The sequence below is a fragment of the Leptonotus elevatus genome, chromosome 19, assembly GCF_054856555.1.
Source record: "Leptonotus elevatus isolate MCC_2025b chromosome 19, RoL_Lele_1.0, whole genome shotgun sequence".
NCBI classification, from domain to species: domain Eukaryota; kingdom Metazoa; phylum Chordata; class Actinopteri; order Syngnathiformes; family Syngnathidae; genus Leptonotus; species Leptonotus elevatus.
This window is the reverse complement of record NC_141257.1, coordinates 12,134,413-12,157,054: the sequence shown is the minus strand read 5'-3', so window position 1 is coordinate 12,157,054 and position 22,642 is coordinate 12,134,413. Positions and strand designations below refer to the sequence as shown.

The following is a 22,642-nucleotide window of genomic DNA, read 5'->3' as shown; positions in this document are numbered from 1 at the left end:
TGGCGCCCGTGAGATCCCACATTGATTGCCACAGACACGAGGACGCCCAACATATTGCACAAGAGAATCTAGACGCCTGTCGAGTAAGCTGCTCAAAGTAGCAGGGAATCCGTCAAGACGGTAAGCATATAATAAAATTACCTGTCAGAAATTTACTACCCGCTGATATCTCTCACATAAAATTAGGGCTCCATTCCAGCCTACCGGCACCTGCGCAACACCCCGGAAGCAAGGTAGCATTTGGGAGGGAGCATTGTCTAAAATATATGACCTGTTTACTTAATTGAATACAATTCTCCTATCAAGAGTCTTTTATCTATATTTACCTTCATTATTATTATTTAAGTATTATAATAATGGGATAAATGGTAGATGGATGGATGCATTCAGTTACACAATGCAAGAAACAATGTTTGTCTTTCTAGGAGGGCCCAACCAGGAGCTCTGTGCCACTGTTTATCCCCCTGACCCGTTTTATTTAATTGGCCTTTTACTGATTTCCACCCCTCAGCATCCCTATTTAATAAAGGCTTTATAGGGCAAAGTGCAATATAGATGTGGCCGGCATCCAGTCTGGCTCTGCCAGCTTAGTGGCTGCCGAGAGAGAATAATATTGTTTGCCTGCGTGAATCTGTTAAAGAATTGTTTGCCCCTATACAAAGTAATTGCAGCCTACTAAGGGTATATTTCTGCAAAGAATATCATGGCAAGACAAAATATACGTGGCAAGATATGTGGGGTAAAAAAAAACAGAAGGCGGCAAAATATACAGACAACTTAAATAACTTTGCAACACGGAAGAAGAACCCCATTAGCAAATTTATTAGGGAAACGGATGGCAGAGAGGCATGGAGGGCCATGATCACTGATGTCTGTAGCAGACCCGGCACAAGAAGAAGAAATATACGCATATAACAGGGTTAAGTCAAGACACATACAATATACAATGCAAGTACACAGATCCTTCGTTCATTCAGCGGTAGACAGGATTTCTGCACCATTTTAAGTCGATCCATAAATGAGTTCATATCAAGCTTCATTAATCACGGCTATTCTCACCAGCACACCTGTGCCTCTTAGCTTTGGCATTACTTGAATATCTTTGACCACAAACGGAGCAGGCAAAAGGCTTCTCTCCAGTGTGGGTTCTTGTGTGCATTTTTAAGATTCCTTTTTGAGTAAAACATTGACCACAAACGGAGCAGGCAAAAGGCTTCTCTCCAGTGTGGGTTCTTGTGTGCCTTTTTAATTTCTGCCTGTCAGAGAAACTTTGACCACAAACCGAGCAAGCAAAAGTCTTCTCTCCAGTGTGGGTTCTTGTGTGCATTTTTAAGATTCCTTTTTGAGTAAAACATTGACCACAAACGGAGCAGGCAAAAGGCTTCTCTCCAGTGTGGGTTCTTGTGTGCACTTTTAAGCTTGATTTGTACGAGAAACGTCGGCCACAGACTGAGCAGGCAAAAGGTTTTTCACCAGTGTGGCTAATCATACGTCTTCTCAAATGAAAGTTGCAGCCAAAAGATTTTTTACATAGAGAACATTTCCAACATTTGTTGCCAGTGTGACATGTCACGTCACCGTCAGACTGTTTGTCATCAGTGCGAGAAGAGTGTGATGCGTCTTCAGCATCTGACATTAGAGCTAACCGGCTGTCTGCTTGTGATCCTCCACGGTGGTCCTCATCATCTTCAGTTGTTATCAGTTGTCTTGAGCTGCTGCTTGAAGGCTCCGCCCCTTTGTTGTTTTCATATAGACATTCATCTTTAGTCTTCAAATGGACATCAGTCCCAGGCAACTCTGTGAACTCCTCCTCCTCCTCCTCCTCCTCCTCCTCCTCCTCCTCCTCCTCCTCCTCCTCTTTAATGTATAGTGGCAGCTGCTCCTCTTTATTTATGTTGGGAGGGTGTGGCTGCTCCTCTTCTTTAACCTGCAGAGGCTCCAGTTTGTCCTCCTCTTTCACGCCAGGGAAGTCTGACTCCTGCCGCTCAGGACAAAGATATATTTCACAGACGTCTGCGGGACACAAGAGACACAAGGTTTGGTAAATTTACTTTATTGTGGGGTTATGTATTTTATATTTAAGATTATCACATGGGCCACGCGAGCGCAATAATAACAAAGCCGGGAAAACATACGTGTGTAGATGTGTATGTATGTATGTACGTGTGTGTGTAGAAACAACAGATTTGCCTCAGCTAGTAAAAAAAAAAAAAAAAAGCAATGGCTTTGTGCTGTGTACAAGTGACACAGCGATGTGAAAATTGAAAAAGCAGTTCTGAGAAATTCAATTAAAATCTAAGTAATGTACCAAAGCGACAGACAAAAACTGTAAACGTAAGGTAACAAAGTGGCCGGATGAAGATTCCTCTCAAAATAAATGAATAAATATTGTTTGAAAGTATTGATTAAGCAAGAGACAAACCTGCTCTGTTCAACACAACACGAGGCTGCTTGCACACAGCGTCCAGCAGCTGACGTTGTCGCTCGTTCACCTCCTGTGCTCCACAAAGCTCTTTTTCGCACGTCACGTTCGTTGCAGCACACATATTCACGATATCGGCGACACTCTATTTTCACACTTGGCGTCTGCTGAGCCAATTAGTCGCTAACAAAACGCGTCTCCTTTTTTTGTGGTGGCTAGTGATAGAAAACGTTCTCTGTTTTCTTGCGTGTTGAAATAAAACTCAAAGTTGAGATCAAGTGAAGAGGCTTTCTTGCAAGAGATTTTATTTGGAAATTTCCGGATTTCCGGACCGGATAATTTATGGACAGAACTCTGCGTACATTTTCAGACATATACTCCTTTAGATAAGAACAGAAACCTTATTAGACATTTCTTTCCCAGGGACTAAACAAAGGCACTATACATGAGTAAAATTGAATAAACTGTTTTCTTACACAGCTCTAACTAAAATCAAAACGGTTAAGATATAAATTGAAACAGTAAAATATTTTCACAATGTTAACATTCCTTCAATTGGGCTCGAAAGAGCCCACAATAAACATTTTAACTTTTTTTTTTTTCGAGGAAAATACCAGCAGGATCTTCATCCCCCACATTGGATGCAATAGTGGGCATGAATGGGTTAGCAGAATCAACCATCATATAAGACGACTTATTTTGTACGTCCTGTTTTTCAATAGCAGTGGTAATAATTCTTTGGCAAAGAGAACGAATACATGGAATACAGCAACACCCGCACGTGGTTAACAAAGCAGCGGAAACAGCAACAGATATCAAAATTGAGGAAACTAAAGCTTTATAGCGCCCAAATACTTCCATCCAATTATCCCATACAGAAGTATCCACACCGGAATGCTCTTTCATTTTCTTATTGAGTGTCCGCAGTCCTTCAATTGCAATGGTTAAACTTCCATCTGGTGCAGTGTTGTTAGGAATAAAAGTGCAACACTGATCTCCAAACATTGAGCAAACTCCGCCCTTTTCTGCCAGCAACATATCTAGTGCAATTCGATTTTAATTAATATGTACTCATCTGGCACACCTCTTGGTACTCCAATTGCATCAATGTAGGTGGGGACATTCTGCTCTTGCCAAGAATACCGTTTGGTTCTCTGAAAAGGAGGAGGAGATTTTGGTTCCCAATTATCAATCATTTGTAGAAGGTTATCAACAGAGGTGGGGTAGATTTGTACTGGCAGGAGGAGGGTGATGAGAGCACAATATCCTCTTGTATTCAAAGGCAACTTATCAAATATTCTGCTATCACCACACCACCACCAAATATCCGCCCTGGATCGCGGTTGGAACTTTTGTCCCACATCTATTGCCGAAATGCAGTGAGTGATGTGATTTAGTTCTCCCAATTGTTCTCCAGTACCCGTCACTTTAATACATGAAAAATTACCATTCGCAACTTTTTTTGAAAATATTGGTTTAGTTGTCTGCCAATTTACGAGGGGATACACCTTATCCCATTGAGAGCATTTGACATCGGGGACAGTCTTATTCATAAGTTCCATTACACAGTGATCCTCTATATTAGCAGGGATTACTCTCAGTAAAGGTCGTGGTCCCACGCATACCACACAGTTTTTTTCAGAGGCACGAGCCAGCAGTAGCCAATTGTTACTGCTGCCGGACAATCCTGTCATAACACGGAACCACTCAACTACACCATCAATCGGTACGCTGACAGCCTCTACCCCGGTTTCCATCGTGTATTTAGTCATTTTTGGTTGTTCTAACTTACTCATAGTCTTATTTACACAAACAAAAATGGGAAAATATGGATCAGGTCCGGAAAACCATGCCCATAACAATAGCCCAAAACAGGAGGTGTTATATAGAGTTGCATTAGGCGGCCATATATTTCCATCAGGAAGAGCAAAGGTCAAATCGAGTCAACCTCCCATTTTACGCAATGTTATCCTTTTGCTAAAGAAAATTGCCTCCTCGCTAGTTCCCGGAGGCCAGTATCGTCCGTTCTGGGTGGTTATCAAAGCACTCCAGTCTCGCCGTAAATGTCCTGTCAAACACCACCAGTATTTCACCCAGTCCCCCCCTTTTGTCTGCTTCCCTCTCCTAAATCCCTTCAAAGATTTAATTGGAATTTTAACAGAGGTGTTTGTGTTTGGAGCCACTATCACAGCAATTGAGTTATCATAAGTCCAGGATATGATCCAGGGAATGCGTGGAGAATCAATACCTCGCTTAATACGATGTGTTGCAGTTACGCTCAAAGTTGGAGCAAGGGGGTTACAGAAATACCATATCAGCATCAACATCAACATGAGAAAAAGTGTCGTGATGTAACAGCGTTTGGAGATGTGTTACCGCCTCGAAGCCATCTCGTGATGAAGTTCTTTGTTGAATGAAAAGAGTGGCGTGTTAGTTTTTTGTCAGGATCCTGGTCAACTGCCAGGGATGCAAGGATTGGTCACCGGGATTATTCTGCCCGCAAATGTGACTCTTCGTGGAATGATGCCCAGAAAAAGGGCACTTGACTCAATCTCCGTTGAATGATGTCCTCTGAAACGGCAGCTCGACAACCGGGCACTGGATCACTGGATCAGCAGACGTGGCCCTCAGGTCGGGTCGTCCGTTGGTCCGCAGGTGGTGGGATCGCTGAGCCAGAGGCGGATCCGGCGGGCCTGGTAGACGAGATGTGGTACCAGGTGTCCCCCTTTTTATGCAAGCGCACTGCACAAGACGTTCTCTCCGTGACCTTGTGGGGTCCGGTCCATCTAGGAGCAGACCATTTTCTTTTAGTCACTTTTAACCACACATATTCACAATCATTTATTTCTAAAGGCGCATCTGGACACTTTTTTGTTAGCTTGGAGAACATAGATGCTAACTGTTTGAGTACTGGAGGTCCTGCAATGTGCGACTCACCCAGCGGTGCAACAGGAGCCGGAAATGGTCTGTTTTTGTGACCTTCAAACGGAGTCCGGCCTTTGGCTGAGTTTAGTGACATTCACACATTCATTAATGCAATAGGAAGAGCTTGTAGCCAATTCAAATTTGACGAGGCCAGTGCTTAAGCAAATTTTTCTTTAATATTTCTATTCATTCGCTCAACCTGTCTTTGGGATTGGGGATGATAAACTGACCCGAATGTATGTCTTGGCCCCGATGCTTTTTCTACTTCCTGTAGATGTTTGTTTTTGAAATGCGTTCCATTGTCTGATCTAATTTTTCTGGGAAACCCATGTGATGGTATGTAATGATTAATCAAATGTTTTACCACGACCTCTGCTGTTTCAGATTTGCATTGATATGCCTCAGGCCATCTGGAAAAGGAGTCCACAATTAACAACAATTATCGGTATCCTTCCACTGGTCTTATCATGTCAGTAAAATCCATTGAAATTACCTGTCCCGGGGCAGTCACTTCTGGATCGTGAGTGCCCGGAGTAGGTTTAGATGTAGGCATACTGTTAAATTTATTGCAAACACTGCAGTCCTGCAGTTCACTTTTAACAATTTGTCTCATGTAAGGATGCCAGCAATTGCGCAGTCGTCTCAATATTTCCTCTGTACCAACATGGCACAGTCCATGGGCTTCAGAAATCAGTTTTTTTAATTGTTTCTGCGATGGGATATATTTACCTTGTTTCTGCCATATACCTGCTCCATCCTTTTGACCTCCTTTTGACAGCCACACACTTTGTTCTTCCGGACTGGCCTTCTCCTGCCACAGCTTAATTGTTTCTGTGGTTATTTCTTGTCCTAATTCACCTTCACTCACCATCAATTGTAATGTTGGGCTGTAACCCGCTGCTTGTTTTGCCGCCTTGTCTGCCGAATCATTTCCTACTGACACAAAATCATTATTTTTTGAATGTCCTTTACATTTTATCACAGCTACTGCTTTAGGCAGTAGTAAGGCGTCTTTCAAATCAAAGATGTCTTGATGGTGTTTGATAGGCGTCCCTGAAGCAGTCATGAAGTCATTTCTTTGCCATTCTTTTATGGCTGTATGTATCACTACATACGCATAACCGTGTAAATGTTCACAATCTTATCTTTTGCTATTTTTAATGCCGTTGTCACAGCCACTATTTCTGTTCTTTGAAGCAAAAGCTGCACACAGAGGATGACGTTGTTCATATTTTTCAAGAGGTGTTGATGCATAAAGGCAAACATGTCTATTACCATTTTCCCCCTTCTGAAAAAGAACAGCCGAAACACTGATGGATTTTTCAGAAACATCCAGGAAGAACATTTTAGTGTAATCAGGGACGACAAGAGCCGCAGCTGATGACAAAAACTGTTTCAGCAGAACAAAAGAGTTCTCAGCAGCTGGAGTCCAATTAAGAGCATGTGACAGGTTTCTCATTCCTTTTTCATTCACTAATTGTCTGAGAGAATGAGTCAGTTCCGCGAAATCTGGAACATGATGTCTGGAATAGTTGCATTTCCAAGTTTCACTTCAACTCGTCACCATGGCCACAATCTTTGCTCACTAGACATCAAATTCGCACATTTTGTAGCCACAAGTGTCTAGTTTCTGACATTATTTGGCTAAGGTGTCATTTAGTAACTTTATTTTCACTTTAAGCGAGGAGAAGTCGGACTATTTCGCCTCTTTTTCCATGTTAATTTTGGCGTTTTTCCCTCTTCCTTTTCGATCAATCATAAGTTTTCAACCTGCTCTCATTTGGTCATTTTTCATCCGATTAAAAAACTGAGAACATGCTCGCGTTCCCCAAACCCTTGCCGTTCTAACGAGCCATTTCTGGAATCTGCATCTTTAACCGTTAAGTCGTGAGAGGCTTTTGTTTGAGGTGTGCGTATCCTATACAAAATCAATGGAATGTTGGTGCGTGACGTCTCCCAACACTCAAGTTAATCAAATGTGTATGCGTTCTTAAAGGGACAGTAAGATACTTTTAGTTGATGTTGATTATGGTTAACTTCCACATTTCTTGACCGATTTCAATGGTTTAAATTTTAAACTGTTCAGCTCATTTCAATGTTAGTTCAAATCAAATGTGTGTGCGTGAATGTTTCTTAAAGGGGCAGTAATACTTTTAGTTGATTATGGTTAACTTCCACATTTCTTGACCGATTTCAATGGTTTAAATTTTAAACTGTTCAGCTCATTTCAATGTTAGTTCAAATCAAATGTGTGTGCGTGAATATGCATGTTTCTTAAAGGGGTAGTAATACTTTGTTGATTATGGTTAACTTCCACATTTCTTGACCAATTTCAATGGTTTAAATTTTAAACTGTTCAGCTCATTTAAAAGAGTCAGCAGGCCCATTCAAAATTTCCGCGGAAATGTTTCTAGTTGCCAATTGTAATTCAGTATTCCTATGTTTTTCAGTTTTTGAATCAATATCTTTCGCATACCTTCTCAGATGATGTTTAAGATGAGACAACCACCTGGCGTGATCAGATCAAGCAAATCGGGATTCACCTCCATGGCCTGCACAACAGACCTAGGGACTCCTTTCAGTTTTCAACGAATATTCCACAAGAGCTCGGTCAATAAACGCCGCAGCCTCCTCATCAGCTTTTGGAGCAAACATCCAAGTCAGATATGACAACTTCCGGGAGTGGGAACAACCCGCCAAGCGCTTCAAACAGCGTTAAATAATTGTCACGTGATAGTGCCTCACCATCCATTAAAGATGATATTCCTGAATTTGTCATCAGCACTTCAAGTTGAGAGAGAGGGCATGCCTGCGTTAAGAGTGCACGCACATCTCCCGCAGTTAAAATCTGACCTGTCACCTCTCTCTGCAGAGACCTCAGCCAGTTTTCACCCCCCGCTGGCAGTGGGGGAAGATTATGCAAAAGTACGCTCAAGTCAGAAGGCAAATAAGGCTTATACACGGTAGCCGAATTCCCGGTGGCTGGATCAACTTTCGCTAACATGGGTGCTTGCAAACCTACTTTAGAACGAGTCGCAGGTTTTTTAGGAGTACTGTCTGGGAGTCTGTCGGTCGCACTAGTGTCACGTATTCCCATAACATCCCCAACGGCACATGTTAGATCAGCTAGCTTTTTTTGAATTTCTACAATTTGATAGCTATTCGCCAATGCATTAGAAGCTTCATTAGTCATGTCACGTTCACGTTGCCGAAACAATTCGTCTCGTTCCGCCTTTTTATAAACGGTTTTGTTCTGTCAATTCGTCGTCTGCAGCTTTTTCAAAGCAAGAAAGAATTGTACGCCATTTGCTGCAAACTACCTGGGGCACTTCAGCGTGTCTAGTCAGTTCCATACCGAAAGCTCTAGCCTGGTTAAATTTTTTTCTGCGGGTCATCCTTCATAGCCAATATTTCGTTGAATTTTTCCTCCAATTGTTTCACAGAGGCGTTTACGCTAGCTGCCAAGCCGTCAGCCGCGGCCTGCAAAACAGATCGATGCGGTCGAGGATTCGCATCACAATTTTCACCATTCCAATCCACATTGAGATTACCGCCATTTACAGTCAATATAGGCGCCTGCAAATTTTGCAACGTCTGAATAGCAGTCTTGTATGGTGATTCAGTAAACGGGTTTATAGCTTCAAACATATTTCCCGTGAGCGGCTCAGCATACGCCGGTGGAGCTGTTAGTTTAGCATCAAAATCAGCCACTTTGTCATCACCAGCTTCTATCATAGCCATCCGAGCGATTTTAACGGAACTGCCCAAAGCCAACATGCTAGCATTAATCATCATTCGATCAACTTTTTTACAATTTCGTCTGACTCTTCTACCATTTAAAGAAAATACAAAAGTCTCTCGTACCATTTCGTCCAGCGATTGCCATTTTTTCACGCATGCCAATTCCACCGCTTTCATCAAAGATATCAAGCAAACCGCGGATGTCAACGGTGGAAACCAACCTTTTTCACAGCAAGCCGTCATCCAATCATTCAATAGTACTTTCATTTTACGTCGATGTTTTTCGGGCATGGCTCCGACTGAAACCTCGGAAGCATTCTTAACTTGTACATCCAAGAATAAGTTCCGACTATGAACCGGAAGTACTTTTAGGTCAAACCATTCGGTGTCGCGGTCAAAACCGCCCTCCATTATTTATTTTAATTATTCACCTCTTTAGTTATTATTATATCCAAGTCGTATTAATATTTATCAATTCAGTGACGTCTCACTTGTAGTATGATAGTTCAATAGGTTAAATTTATTTGACAACGTTACTCGTTCCTCCCCTCAAAAAATAAACAAACTAATAAAATTAACCACAGATAAAAGAAATAACTCCGAAAAAAACCCTGACACATTTAACAAATACAGACAAACATGAAACGCCTCCGAAGAACACGGACACACATAACAAGTACAGTACGAAACAGGAAATACCTCCGAAGCGCACGGACACACTTCACAAAATACAACGTGCCTTCGTTAAAAATAATAAAAAATAACTTATATCCGGATCCAGCGATTTCTTAGTAGTAGCGTAATAAAGCCCTATGTCAACCTGTACCTCTTAAAATTCATAAAATAACCATCATGATCTCTAGATTTCTTAGCGGCAGCGTAATAAACCCCCGCGTCTATCCGTTTTCCTCTCAAAATTCATAAAATAACCATCATGAGCCATCAATTTCTTCACAGCGGTGAGACTCCCGTCCCAAAAACAAAATAAAACCGCTTGCTTCAACCTGTATATCTTAAAATTCTTAATGCTTCTTCAGCTGCACATAAACCAACGTGACGGTACTTCCGTAAACAATGACCTCGTCACCACGTACGTGTATAGTTCAATGTCGTAGTAAAATCCCAAATCAAGGACTTCGCGTCCCTTCGTTAAGCGAACTACTTCAAACTCTACTAATACCTGTTCACTCAGACCTCATGTAAAATTTAGACAATTTAGAAGACGAAAACCGGTTGCAGCGGTCCCAAACAGACAGAACTTCCCTACGTGGATAAACGTCTCTACTTACCGTAATTAATTATTTAGGCGCCTAGAAGTTCCGCCCGTCCGTGAACGCCGCAGCCTGTAATCGTCAAAATGTCGGGCGTCACCATCTGATAGAAAACATTCTCTGTTTTCTTGCGTGTTGAAATAAAATTCAAAGTTGAGATCAAGTGAAGAGGCTTTCTTGCAAGAGATTTTATTTAGAAATTTCTAAAGTCATTCAGGACCCTTACTGAATCAGAAGTGGTCTTGAAATATGTCCTCCTTCTGGACTCATCCCAACTTATACAAAAACAATGTTTACAGAAAATAGTCTCCCCCTCCTGTCTCCTGTCCTTGTGGTAACAGTGAAATACAAAAACAGATAATAAATCTTCAGCTCGTATCTTAGTCCACTCCAGATGTAGGAAAATGATTGGTCCCGGCACCTCCTGGACCGGATAATTTATGGACAGAACTCTGCGTACGTTTTCAGACATATACTCCTTTAGATAAGAAAATAAACCTTATTAGACATGTATTTCCCAGGGACTAAACAAAGGCACTATACATGAGTAAAATTTAATAAACTGTTTTCTTATTTTTACACAGCTCTAACTAAAATCAAAACGGTTAAGATATAAATTGAAAAAGTAAAATTTTTTCACAATGTTAACACTAGCAAGCTAAGCAAAACAGGGCTGAGAGATGTTGACGAGCACCGCCTGATACGAATGTAAGCAGACACGAAATGTAGCAATTATGTTTGACTTCTCTAAAGTAGCGACGCACGCACAGTGTCGATGTTTAAGTCCATTCAGTCAGAAATCAAGAAGGATTATATAGCGAAGCGCGAAAGCGTGCGTGTCTACGCCAAAGCGGCCTGGAACGGAGTATCAAAGTCACGTGAAACCTACGGCAACTCCAGCTGGACAAATCTCATTGCCGGGGAAAACCATGATGTAATAATAAACAAAAATATCACGCGGAACGATATATTTACCAGGAGAACAAAAGGGACACATCAAAACTGCATTTGGACGAATAAGAAACACGTGTAGTACCTGTACAGCGTTGTTTTAAAGCTGTAAAATCGTGCACCTCAACAAAATTGCTAATCAGCGCAAGAGCAGCGCATCCACGAACCTGAGCACTTATGACACGTAAAAATAAAGCTGTATTCCTAAAGCGAAAACAAGAAGAGTTACAACAGTTTCATGACCTCTAAATATAGGTGTGTGTGTGCGTGCGTAAAATGGTGGGCTTGAGGACCCGAGGGAACATTATAGGGGCTCTGGGACCTGGGGAAAGGAAGGAGTGGCGCCCGTGAGATCCCACATTGATTGCTGCAGGTGCGCATGTGGCCACATAGCCACAGACACGAAGACGCCCAACATATTGCACAAGAGAATCTAGACGCCTGTCGAGTAAGCTGCTCAAAGTAGCAGGGAATCCGTCAAGACGGTAAGCATATAATAAAATTACCTGTCATAAGTTTACTACCCGCTGATATCTCTCACATACAATTAGGGCTCCATTTCAGCCTACCGGCATCTGCGCAACACCCCGGAAGCAAGGTAGCATTTGGGAGGGAGCATTGTCCAAAAGGTATGACCTGTTTACTTAATTGAATACAATTCTCCTATCAAGAGTCTTTTATCTATATTTACCTTCATTATTATTATTTAAGTATTATAATAATGGGATAAGCGGTAGATGGATGGATGCATTCAGTTACACAATGCAAGAAACAATGTTTGTCTTTGTAGGAGGGCCCAACCAGGAGCTCTGTGCCACTGTTTATCCCCCTGACCCATTTTATTTAATTGGCCTTTTACTGATTTCCACCCCTCAGCATCCCTATTTAATAAAGGCTTTATAGGGCAAAGTGCAATATAGATGTGGCCGGCATCCAGTCTGGCTCTGCCAGCTTAGTGGCTGCCGCGAGAGAATAATATTAATTGCCTGCATGAATCTGTTAAAGAATTGTTTGCCCCTATATAAAGTAATTGCAGCCTACTATAGGTATATTTCTGCAAAGAATATCATGGCAAAACAAATTAAACGTGGCAAGATATGTGGAGTAAAAAAAAAACAGAAGGCGGCAAAATATACAGACAACTTAAATAACTTTGCAACACGGAAGAACCCCATTAGCGAATTTATTAGGAAAACGGATGACAGAGAGGCATGGAGGGCCATGATCACTGATGTCTGTAGCAGACCCAGCACAAGAAGAAGAAATATACGCATATAACAGGGTTAAGTCAAGACACATACAATATACAATGCAAGTACACAGATCCTTCGTTCATTCAGCGGTAGACAGGATTTCTGCACCATTTTAAGTCGATCCATAAATGAGTTAATATCAAGCTTCATTCATCACGGCTATTCTCACCAGCACACCTGTGCCTCTTAGCTTTGGCATTACTTGAATATATTTGACCACAAACTGAGCAGGCAAAAGGCTTCTCTCCGGTGTGGGTTATTGTGTGCATTTTTAATTTCTGCCTGTCAGAGAAACTTTGACCACAAACTGAGCAGGGAAAAGGTTTTTCACCAGTGTGGCTAATCATATGTCTTCTCAAATGAAAGTTGCTGCCAAAAGTTTGTTTACATAGAGAACATTTCCAACGTTTGCTGTCAGTGTTACATGTCATGTCACCGTCAGACTGTTCGCCATCAGTGTGAGAAGAGTGTGACGCGTCTTCAGCATCTGACATTAGAGCTAACCGGCTGTCTGCTTGTGATCCTCCACGGTGGTCCTCATCATCTTCAGTTGTTATCAGTTGTCTTGAGCTGCTGCTTGAAGGCTCCGCCCCTTTGTTGTTTTCATATAGACATTCATCTTTAGACTTCAAATGGACATCAGTCCCGGGCAACTCTGTGAACTCCTCCTCCTCCTCTTTAATGTATAGTGGCAGCTGCTCCTCTTTATTTTTGTTGGGAGGGTGTGGCTGCTCCTCTTCTTTAACCTGGAGAGGAAGTCTGACTCCTGAAGATATATTTCACCGACGCCTGCGGGACACAAGAGACACAAGGTTTGGTAAATTCACTTTATTGTGAGGTTATGTATTTTATATTTAGGATTATCACATGGGCCACGTGAGCGCAGTAATAACAAAGCCGGGAAAACGTATGTGTATGGATTGTTAGAAGACTCCTTTGTCTTCCGCGTGTATGTTGTTTTTTGGGTAGAGAGAATGTTGATTTTCTGAATACAGACTGGAGATCGGTGAACAGGTCCTTCGAAGGATTTATTTTACAGAATATTCCGGACACAAGCGAGCTCCCAGCAATGGTGGGAGTCTCTCGCAAGTGTGTCGATTACAGACACTTAGAACTTTTTTATACTATCTTGAAGGGCGGTTCCAAACAGTCCACCTGGAGTTCACCGGACATGAGATAAGACTTTAAAAACATCATTGATTACAGACACTTGAACCACAGACAATGGCCCATTGTTGTGGAAATTGATGAGATCCCAGTCATGACGATAAGATTTTAAACACATAATTGATTACAGACACTTGGCAGAAATTGCGACATCACTCACAAAGACACATCCGCAGATAAAAGTTCTACTGAGGAAATAAATAAATTAAAACAGTTATGACTAAATCTGGGCAGAAGACCCTCTTCAGTATGTACATATTTGTGTGTAGAAACAACCGATTTGCCTCAGCGTGTAAAAAAGAAAAAGAAAAAAAGGAACAATCGCTTAGTGCTGTGTACAAGTGACTGAACAGTCCCGGGCAACTCTGTGAACTCCTCCTCCTCCTCTTTAATGTATAGTGGCAGCTGCCCCTCTTTATTTATGTTGGGAGGATGTGGCTGCTCCTCTTGCACACAGCGTCCAGCAGCTGACGTTGTCGCTCGTTCACCTCCTGTGCTCCACAAAGCTCTTTTTCGCACGTCACGTTCGTTGCAGCACACATATTCACGATATCGGCGACACACTATGCTCACACTTGGCGTCTGCTGAGCCTATTAGTCGCTAACAAAACGCGTCTCCTTTTTTGTGGTGGCTAGTGTTAGAGTAGACAATATTAAGTATTGTACTCTTTGCGTGTTCAATTAACTGAATGGTGAGATCCTGGTGAAGAAGTCCCCTTGCAAAGGTAAATGTTTTCAGAAGCTTCTGATCACACAATTGAAGTCACCCAAGCAGTGCTCTGTTCAAATGTGTGTCTTCTCTCCAGCCCACATCATTATTTATTCAAAAGAGGGTTCATAGAAAAGTCAGCCCACAGTACATTTGTTGACATCAGTAAATACCAGAAAAATCCCTCTCTACTCCCTCTCCGAGTTCCCATAGGTATAAATCAGATTAGAGAAAAACAATCATACATCAGCCTGTCTCTTTCGACAGAGACAGGTACCAGACACCATATACTATCCTCCAAATAGCGGATGGAAAGACCCCGTTTGCCCTTCTCCTCTCATAAATCTAAGACAGATAAGAATGCCATTCTATTCTTTGAGCCATACTGAGTTAACATAATTATACCTACATCTACACAGCTATAACTAAATACAAAATGGTTAAAATATAAAGTAAAACAGTAAAAATGTTAACAGAGTTAACATTCCTTCAATTGGGCTCTCAAAAGAGCCCAAAACAAAAAAATTTACAAAAAGATGCCAGCAGGATCCTCGTCCCTCTCATTGGATGCGATAGAAGACACGTATGGTTTAGCAGAAGCCACCATCATATGAGAGGACTTATTTTGTACATCATGTTTTTCAATAGCAGTGGTAATAAGTCTTTGGCAGAGAGAACGAATACACGGTATTAAGCAACATCCACAAATCGTTAATAATGCAGTGAAAACAGCCGCAGATATCAAAATTGAGGAAATCAAAGCTTTATAGCGGCCAAACACATTCATCCAATTATCCCATATAGAAGTATCTACACCGGATTGCTCTTTCATTTTCTTATTGAGTGTTCGCAGTCCTTCAATTGCAATTGTCAGACTTCCATCTGGAGCAGTATTGTTAGGAATAAAAGTGCAACACTGATCTCCAAACATTGAGCAAACTCCGCCCTTTTCTGCCAGTAACATATCTAGTGCAATTCGATTTTGGAATGTCATCAAAGATGTGGCGGCTAACTGGCCGCGTACAGCCTCAAAGCCAGACTGAGTCCAATTTCCTAGCCTTTGTACATTATAATGTATATAATTAATTCTATCTACATTTTTGTTTATGGTGCACCACCAGCAAATTACAGATTCGAATCCTGAGAGTACTTGATCAGTTAATTTGTATTCATCTGGCACACCTCTTGGTACTCCAATTGCATCAATGTAGGTGGGAACATTCTGCTCTTGCCAAGACTGTCGTTTGGTCCTCTGAAAAGAAGGAGGTTTTGGTTCCCAATTATCAATCATTTGTAACAGGTTATCAATAGAGATGGGGTAGATTTGTACTGGCATGAGAAGGGTTATGAGGGCACAATATCCTTTTGTATTTAAAGGCAACTTATCAAATATTCTGTTATCACCGCACCACCAGTATATGTCCGCCCTGGATCGTGGTTGGAACTTCTGTCCCACATCTACTATTGCCACGCACTGAGTGATGTAATTTAGTCCCCCCAACTGTTCTCCAGTACCTGTCATTTTAATACATGTAAAATTACCATTTGCAACTGTGTTTGAAAATACTGGTTTAGTTTTCTGCCAATCGACGAGGGGATACACCTTATCCCATTTCGAGCATTTGACATTGGGGACAGCCTTATTCATTAGTTCCATTACACAGTGATCATCTATTTTAGCCGGAATGATTCTCAATAAAGGACGCGGACCTACACATACCACAGTTGTTTTTATCAGAGGCTCGAGCCGCTTCGTTCGCCAATAATAGCCAATTGTTACTGCCCCCGGAAAATCCTTTTGTAACCCGAAACCTCTCAACTATTCCCTCAGTTGGTACGCTGACCGCCTTCACTCCGCTCTCCATTGTGTAGTTAGTCATTTTTGGCTGTTCTAAATTACTCATTGTTTTATTTACGCATACTAAAATGGGGAAATATGGGTCATGTCCGGAGAACCAGGCCCACAACAGAAATCCAAAACAGGAGGCGTTATCAATTGTTGTGTTAGGCGACCGTAATTTACCTTCTGGAAAAATGAAGTTCATATAGAGTCGCCCCCCCCATATTACGCAATGTTATTCTTTTGCTAAAGAAGACTGCCTCCTCACTAGTTCCCGGACGCCAGTATCTTCCATCCTGTGTTGTTATTAGAGCATTCCAATCTCGTTGTACATGACCTGTCAGATACCACCAGTAATTTATCCAATCTTCCCCCTTAGTCTGTCTCCCCCTACCAAATCCCTTTAAGGATTTAATAGGAATTTTAACAGAAGTGTTTGTATTTGGAGCAACTGTCACAGCAATTGATTTATCATAAGTCCAGAATGTGACCCAGGGATTATATGTAGACTTAATACTTCGCTTAATACGATACGTTGTAATTGCGTTCAAAGTTGTGTCAAAAGGCTGACAAAAATACCAAGTCAACATGAAAAGAAATGTCGCGATACAGCAGACGGATATATGTTTCTGCTTTGAAGCCATCTCGTGATAAAGTTCTTTGAAGGTCTTTGTTGAATGAAGAGTGTCGCAATAGTTCGTCTCTTCTTTAAGAATTTGGGGTAGACTACCCAAATTCTTCGATTTGTCACCTGGGATTATTCTGCCCGAAAATGTGACTGTTCATGGAATGATTGCCCAAGAAAAGGCACTTGATCTTGATCTTCGTTGACTGATGTCCTCAAACGGCAGCTCCGGAACCGGGCACGGATTCAGCTGACGTGGCTCCCAGGTCAGGACATCCGGTGATCGCAGGTCGGATTGCTGAGCCAGCAGGTGTCCCGGCCGGCCTGGTAGATGACAGGTGGTACCAGGTGTCCCCCTTCTTATGCAAGCGCACTGCACAAGACGTTCTTTCAGTTACCCGGTGAGGGCCCGTCCATCCAAGAAGACCATAGCTTCCAAAAGTTCTCAGCGTCCCTCCAGCCGGAAGAATCAGTGTCAACCTTTGCCCAGTAGATGTCAGCAGGGGTGCATGTCATGGCGTTTTGAGGCATCACTGCAAGCTGGGTGGAGACGTTGGATGCGGATTCATCATTACAGTGATGAGTGTGTCCGTCTGGGAACTGAAGTGTAATTCCGTCCGGTCCACACTGGATCAATGGAGCAGTTTTTATGAGAAGATCCCTTCCCAAAAGATTCACAGGACAATTCGGAGCATAGACAAATTCGTGCAAAAAAGTCTGTGAGAAGCACTGTGTGTGAATCGGAGATGTCATATGCAAAACAGTCTGTTCTCCCTTAAATCCAACGAGCGAAATACCATCCGTGGTGAGCGTACTGTCAGGTGGCAATTTCATAATGGTAGAATGTCGAGCTCCAGTATCTACCATAAATGAAAAAACAGTCCCGCCTACCGTCATGTCAATCATTGGCTCCTGCATGCCATGACATGTGAATTCAGGATCCAGTCATTGCGGAAACTGTCCACCAGGTGGCGGCAGGAGCTGTTGGTAAGGCACAGGAGCGTAATGTTGTTGTGACGCAGCCGGGCGTGTGGAAGGGCCCCATGAGCCACGTCCCCTTTGCCGGTAGGAGCCTCGTCCTCTCTGTTGACGCCTCCCCCGCCCACGCACACGTGGGAACTGCCGGCAGGCATTTGCCCAGTGTCCAGAACGGCCACAACTGAAACACTGGTCTTGGTGAGGAAAAGGCTCTGACTGATACAAAACACACCCTCCCATGACATTTCCAGATGATGACATTTCAGCAGAAGCCGGAGGGCTCACGAGATGCTGTGACTATCGCGAGACCTACAGCGAGACCAGAAACCCTAACATGGCGGCGTCCTGCTGCTAAGATAGAACTAGCTCTAATATACTAAACTAATCCAAATTTAACCATCATATATCTTGCATTTTCTCTTCTCTCTTTTTCATCCGGCAGATCTGAAATACCACCCAACGTGGAGGACCTTGAACGTTTCATCGACGGATATTTTTACAGCTGCGCGATGGAGGATCCTGCCGTCGAGAAACCATCAAAGAAACCCTCTTCGAAGAAGAGGAAAAACGATTCAGCGACGGACACGGACGACCTAACCACCACCACTACGGACGTTTCGGTCAGTGTGCTGGAGTCCATAAATAAAAAACTTGACGTCCTCGGCCTCATCCTCGAGGACGTCAAAGAATTAAAAGTAAGTATGGAATTTATCAGTCAGCAGGTAAGTGTCCTTAAACAGGAAAATGCCGAGTTACATTCTACACTCACGACTGTTTCAGCCGAGCTGGAAACTATGAAAAAAGAAAATAAAACGCTAAAAGAAACAGTTTTAGATGTACAATCCCGCAGTATGCGGGAGAATTTAATATTCTCAGGTATATCTGAGAATACCTCTGATAACCCAGAGGTTGAGATAAAAAAATTTATGACGAATTCATTAAAAATTCCTCAGGAGACGGTAAATAACATCTCTTTTGACCGGGTACATCGGCTTGGAGCCCGTAGAGGCAACAAACCCCGTCCTATTATTGCAAAGTTTGAACATTTTAAACAGAAATTATTTGTTAAAAGTAAAGGACGGGAGCTTAAAGGGACCTCATTTGGAATGAATGATCAATTCCCGAGAGAGATCAATGAGCGGCGAAAGGTACTGTTTCCTATAATGAAACAAAATAGGCAGGAGGGTAAGCGGACTACGATAGCCGTTGATAAGTTATATATCGATGGCCAACTATTCCGGAACCCCAATTCCACTCCCTGGCTGTTCTAATTAGCATTGGTGGAACTAAACTTAGTTTGATTACTAGGTGTATACATATACTGTATATGTGGTTATAAAACCAAAAACATGAATACTTATTATGTTTAGGCTATATTATAAATATAATATTAATACACAACTATATCTAAAGTATATTTATAAAAAATAAAATAAAAAAAAATCTCGCTGGGGTTACTGGTGTATTGTTATGTTTAATCCCCTGTTAATTTCCCTCACTTTCACCGCCCTACTCGTTTTTGCACGGTTTTATTTACTTACACGTTACCTTACACGTTACCTTACACGTTACCTTACACGTTACCTTACACGTTACCTTACACGTTACCTTACACGTTACCTTACACATTACCTTACATGTTGCCTTATACGTTACCTCATATTTTATACAAACTATATAAATCACCTAACCACTTTGATTCTATCCTATAACATGCCAGTGGTGGCAAATGGCCTATACAGATATATACATAGGACTGTGTTTATATTATTTGTATGCATAAATTAGTTTTGGTTTCCTGGAATGTTTGTGGCGCTCGCTCACAGGCAAAAAGAATAAAAACTTTAGACCATCTCTTAAAATTAAAAGCAGATATTTGCCTCCTACAAGAAACCCACCTACAAAAATCTGAAGAAAAATTACTTATTGATAAAAATTTTAGCCAAGCGTACTCTGCCCCTTATAACAGTAGACAAAGGGGAGTCTGTATACTCATACATAATAATTTACTCTTTACTCTAAATAATACAATAACAGACCCAGAGGGCCGATACATTATTATTCAGGTGACTATATTTAATAAAATATATACATTCGGTAATTTATATGCCCCTAATAATGATGATCCGGCCTTTTTCCATGAATTTTTCTCTAAACTGTTTGAATTAGCAGCGAACTCTACTATTATTATTGGAGGAGACTTTAACACAACCTTAAATCCATTAATAGATCGTTCTAATAAAACAACATGTATAAGGCGATCACAATCCACAAAAGTAATAGGGGAATATATGGATGACTTTGGCCTCGTCGACAGCTGGAGACTTAAAAACCCAAATAAGAAGGAATTTACCTTCTTTTCCGCTGTGCACCGGTCCTTTTCAAGAATTGATTTTTTTCTTACAAATAATTCTATTGCTGATAAAACCGTTACAAAAATACATCCTATTATTATTAGCGACCATGCACCAGTCTCCCTTTCCCTACAAGTTGATTATACCTTTAAACCACCACCTACATGGCGTTTTAACATCTCACTACTAAACGACGCAGAATTTGACAAAATTATAAGAAAAGAATGGGCGGACTTTTTGGAAATAAATGACTCTCCAGACCTATCTCCAGCTCTTCTCTGGGAAACCGGGAAAGCAGTAATTAGAGGTAAAATTATATCATATTCATCTTATAAAAAGAAACAGGATCAAAAATTAGAAAAAGACTTGGAAGATAAAATTAAACAACTGACGGATGAGTACGCAATAAACCCAAATAACCAAATATGGACTGACTTACAAAATACAAAAATACAGTTAGACGATATGTTAACTAAAAAGACAGAGTTTATAATACAACAATTGAGATACAACAACTTTGAATATAATAACAAATCAGGTAAATTTCTTGCAAACCAACTTCAACGTAATCGGGAAAAATCGCTTATAACGGCTATTAAAGGTACAACTGGTGAATGTACACAATCACCAGAAGAAATTAATCAAATTTTTTATAATTATTATCACAATTTATACTCAGAAACTAATAAACCTAACCCAGAGCATATTGAGGCATTCCTCAGTAGCTTAAGTATACCTCAGGTAACTACTGAATATAAAGATATGTTAGATGCACCACTTACTATAAACGAGTTGTACAGTGCTCTAGATAGTATGCCAAATGGCAAAGCACCCGGCCCTGATGGTTATCCGGCTATATTTCTAAAGCACTTCTGGTCAATGCTTGCTCCACTATTCTTAAGAGTAGTAACAGAAATTAAAACTAATGGTCACATACGCCCACACATGAATACAGCAGCAATTAAACTTTTATTAAAGCCAGAAAAAGACCCCACCCTTCCATCAAGTTACCGTCCGATTTCACTAATTAACACTGATATTAAAATTATCACTAAGGCTTTTACATCTAGATTAGAAACAGTAATCCCGACAATCATTCATAGCGACCAAACAGGCTTTATTAAAGAGCGTCACTCTACTAATAATATTAGAAGGCTCTTTAACCTTATTAGTATGTCACAGCGGCATGATAAAAAGGCAGTTATTATATCATTGGATGCAGAAAAAGCTTTTGATAAAGTTAACTGGTCCTTCCTCTTTGCTGTTTTAAATAAATTTGGCTTTGGGAAGTCATTTATTCACTGGGTGTCAGTATTATATGATTCTCCTAAAGCTACTGTTACTACTAATGGGATTATATCTAAGAGTTTTACTCTACAGAGAGGCACAAGACAGGGATGCCCACTGTCGCCTTTATTATTTGCAATATTTATTGAACCGCTTGCATTAGCCATACGCCAGGAAAGAATGATTCAAGGAATTCACTCTGGGGTAACAGAACATAAAATTAATCTATATGCCGATGATATTTTACTTTATTTAGAAAAGCCTGCTATTTCATTAGGGGAAGTATTTAACTTAATAACTAAATTCTCACAGTTATCAGACTATTCTATTAACTGGACAAAATCAACACTTCTACCTATTACAGAAAATTCATGGAACCCTGCAAGCCAGGACCCATACTACTCATTTCCTATAGGTAATTTAAAATACTTAGGCATAAAAATCTCACCTAAATTAACTGATTTAGTTCATTTAAATTTCACTCCACTTCTGGATAGCATTTATAGTGACTTGGAGCGCTGGAATAATCTTCCTATTTCTCTAATAGGACGAATAGCCACTATTAAAATGAAAGTTTTACCCAAAATAAACTATTTTTTCTCAATGATTCCATTTAAACCTACGGCTAACTGGTTCCAGTTGTTGGACTCAGCCGTTACAAAATTTTACTGGAAAAAAAAAAAAGCAAAGATTAGTCTATCTACTCTTCAGAAAAATAAATCCAAAGGAGGTCTAGAGGCACCAAATTTTATGCACTATTATATAGCCAACCAGCTACAATATATTATTTTATGGGCACAACCCAATAGAGATACTAACTGTTGGCTGGAACTAGAACAGAAGGATTGTAATAACCTCAGACTCCTAGATTTACTCTTTATTACAACATCGATTAAGCGCCATAACTGCTTTAAAAATCCAATGATTTCCGCCACCCTGACTGCCTGGTGGAAGGCACTAGAAATGACAAAAGCCAAAGTGGAGCCCAGCGGGCTTTCTCCCCTATGGCATAACCCCGACTTTCAAATTAACAACCAATCGTTTTATTTGAATGTGTGGGAGCAGAAAGGAATTACACATCTCCACCATCTCTTCTCAGATAATATGTTTATATCATAT

The 22,642-nt window shown here is 41.1% G+C and overlaps 1 protein-coding gene and 1 pseudogene across 1 annotated transcript; both read right to left on the bottom strand.

Annotated features, from left to right (window-relative positions):
- Positions 1 to 1,028: 1,028 nt before the first annotated feature.
- Positions 1,029 to 2,555, bottom strand: LOC147157997 (uncharacterized). The gene is made up of 2 exons (XM_086063423.1): positions 2,423 to 2,555; positions 1,029 to 2,013 (listed from the first exon to the last, which is right to left on the bottom strand). The coding sequence occupies exons 1-2, from the start codon at positions 2,544 to 2,546 to the stop codon at positions 1,040 to 1,042; spliced, it is 1,098 nt and encodes a 365-aa protein (XP_085919549.1). The 5' UTR covers positions 2,547 to 2,555; the 3' UTR covers positions 1,029 to 1,039.
- A 633-nt stretch (positions 2,556 to 3,188) lies between these two features.
- Positions 3,189 to 4,822, bottom strand: LOC147157996 (uncharacterized; annotated as a pseudogene).
- Between the last annotated feature and the right edge of the window lie 17,820 nt (positions 4,823 to 22,642).

Bases quoted from the DNA above. Each gene is read 5' to 3' on its own strand.
- LOC147157997 (XM_086063423.1), bottom strand. From the start codon at position 2,546: ATGTGTGCTGCAACGAACGTGACGTGCGAAAAAGAGCTTTGTGGAGCA. The intron at 2,014-2,422 runs GTTTGTCTCTTG...TGTGTCCCGCAG, and splicing joins TGTTGTGTTGAACAGAGCAG to ACGTCTGTGAAATATATCTT.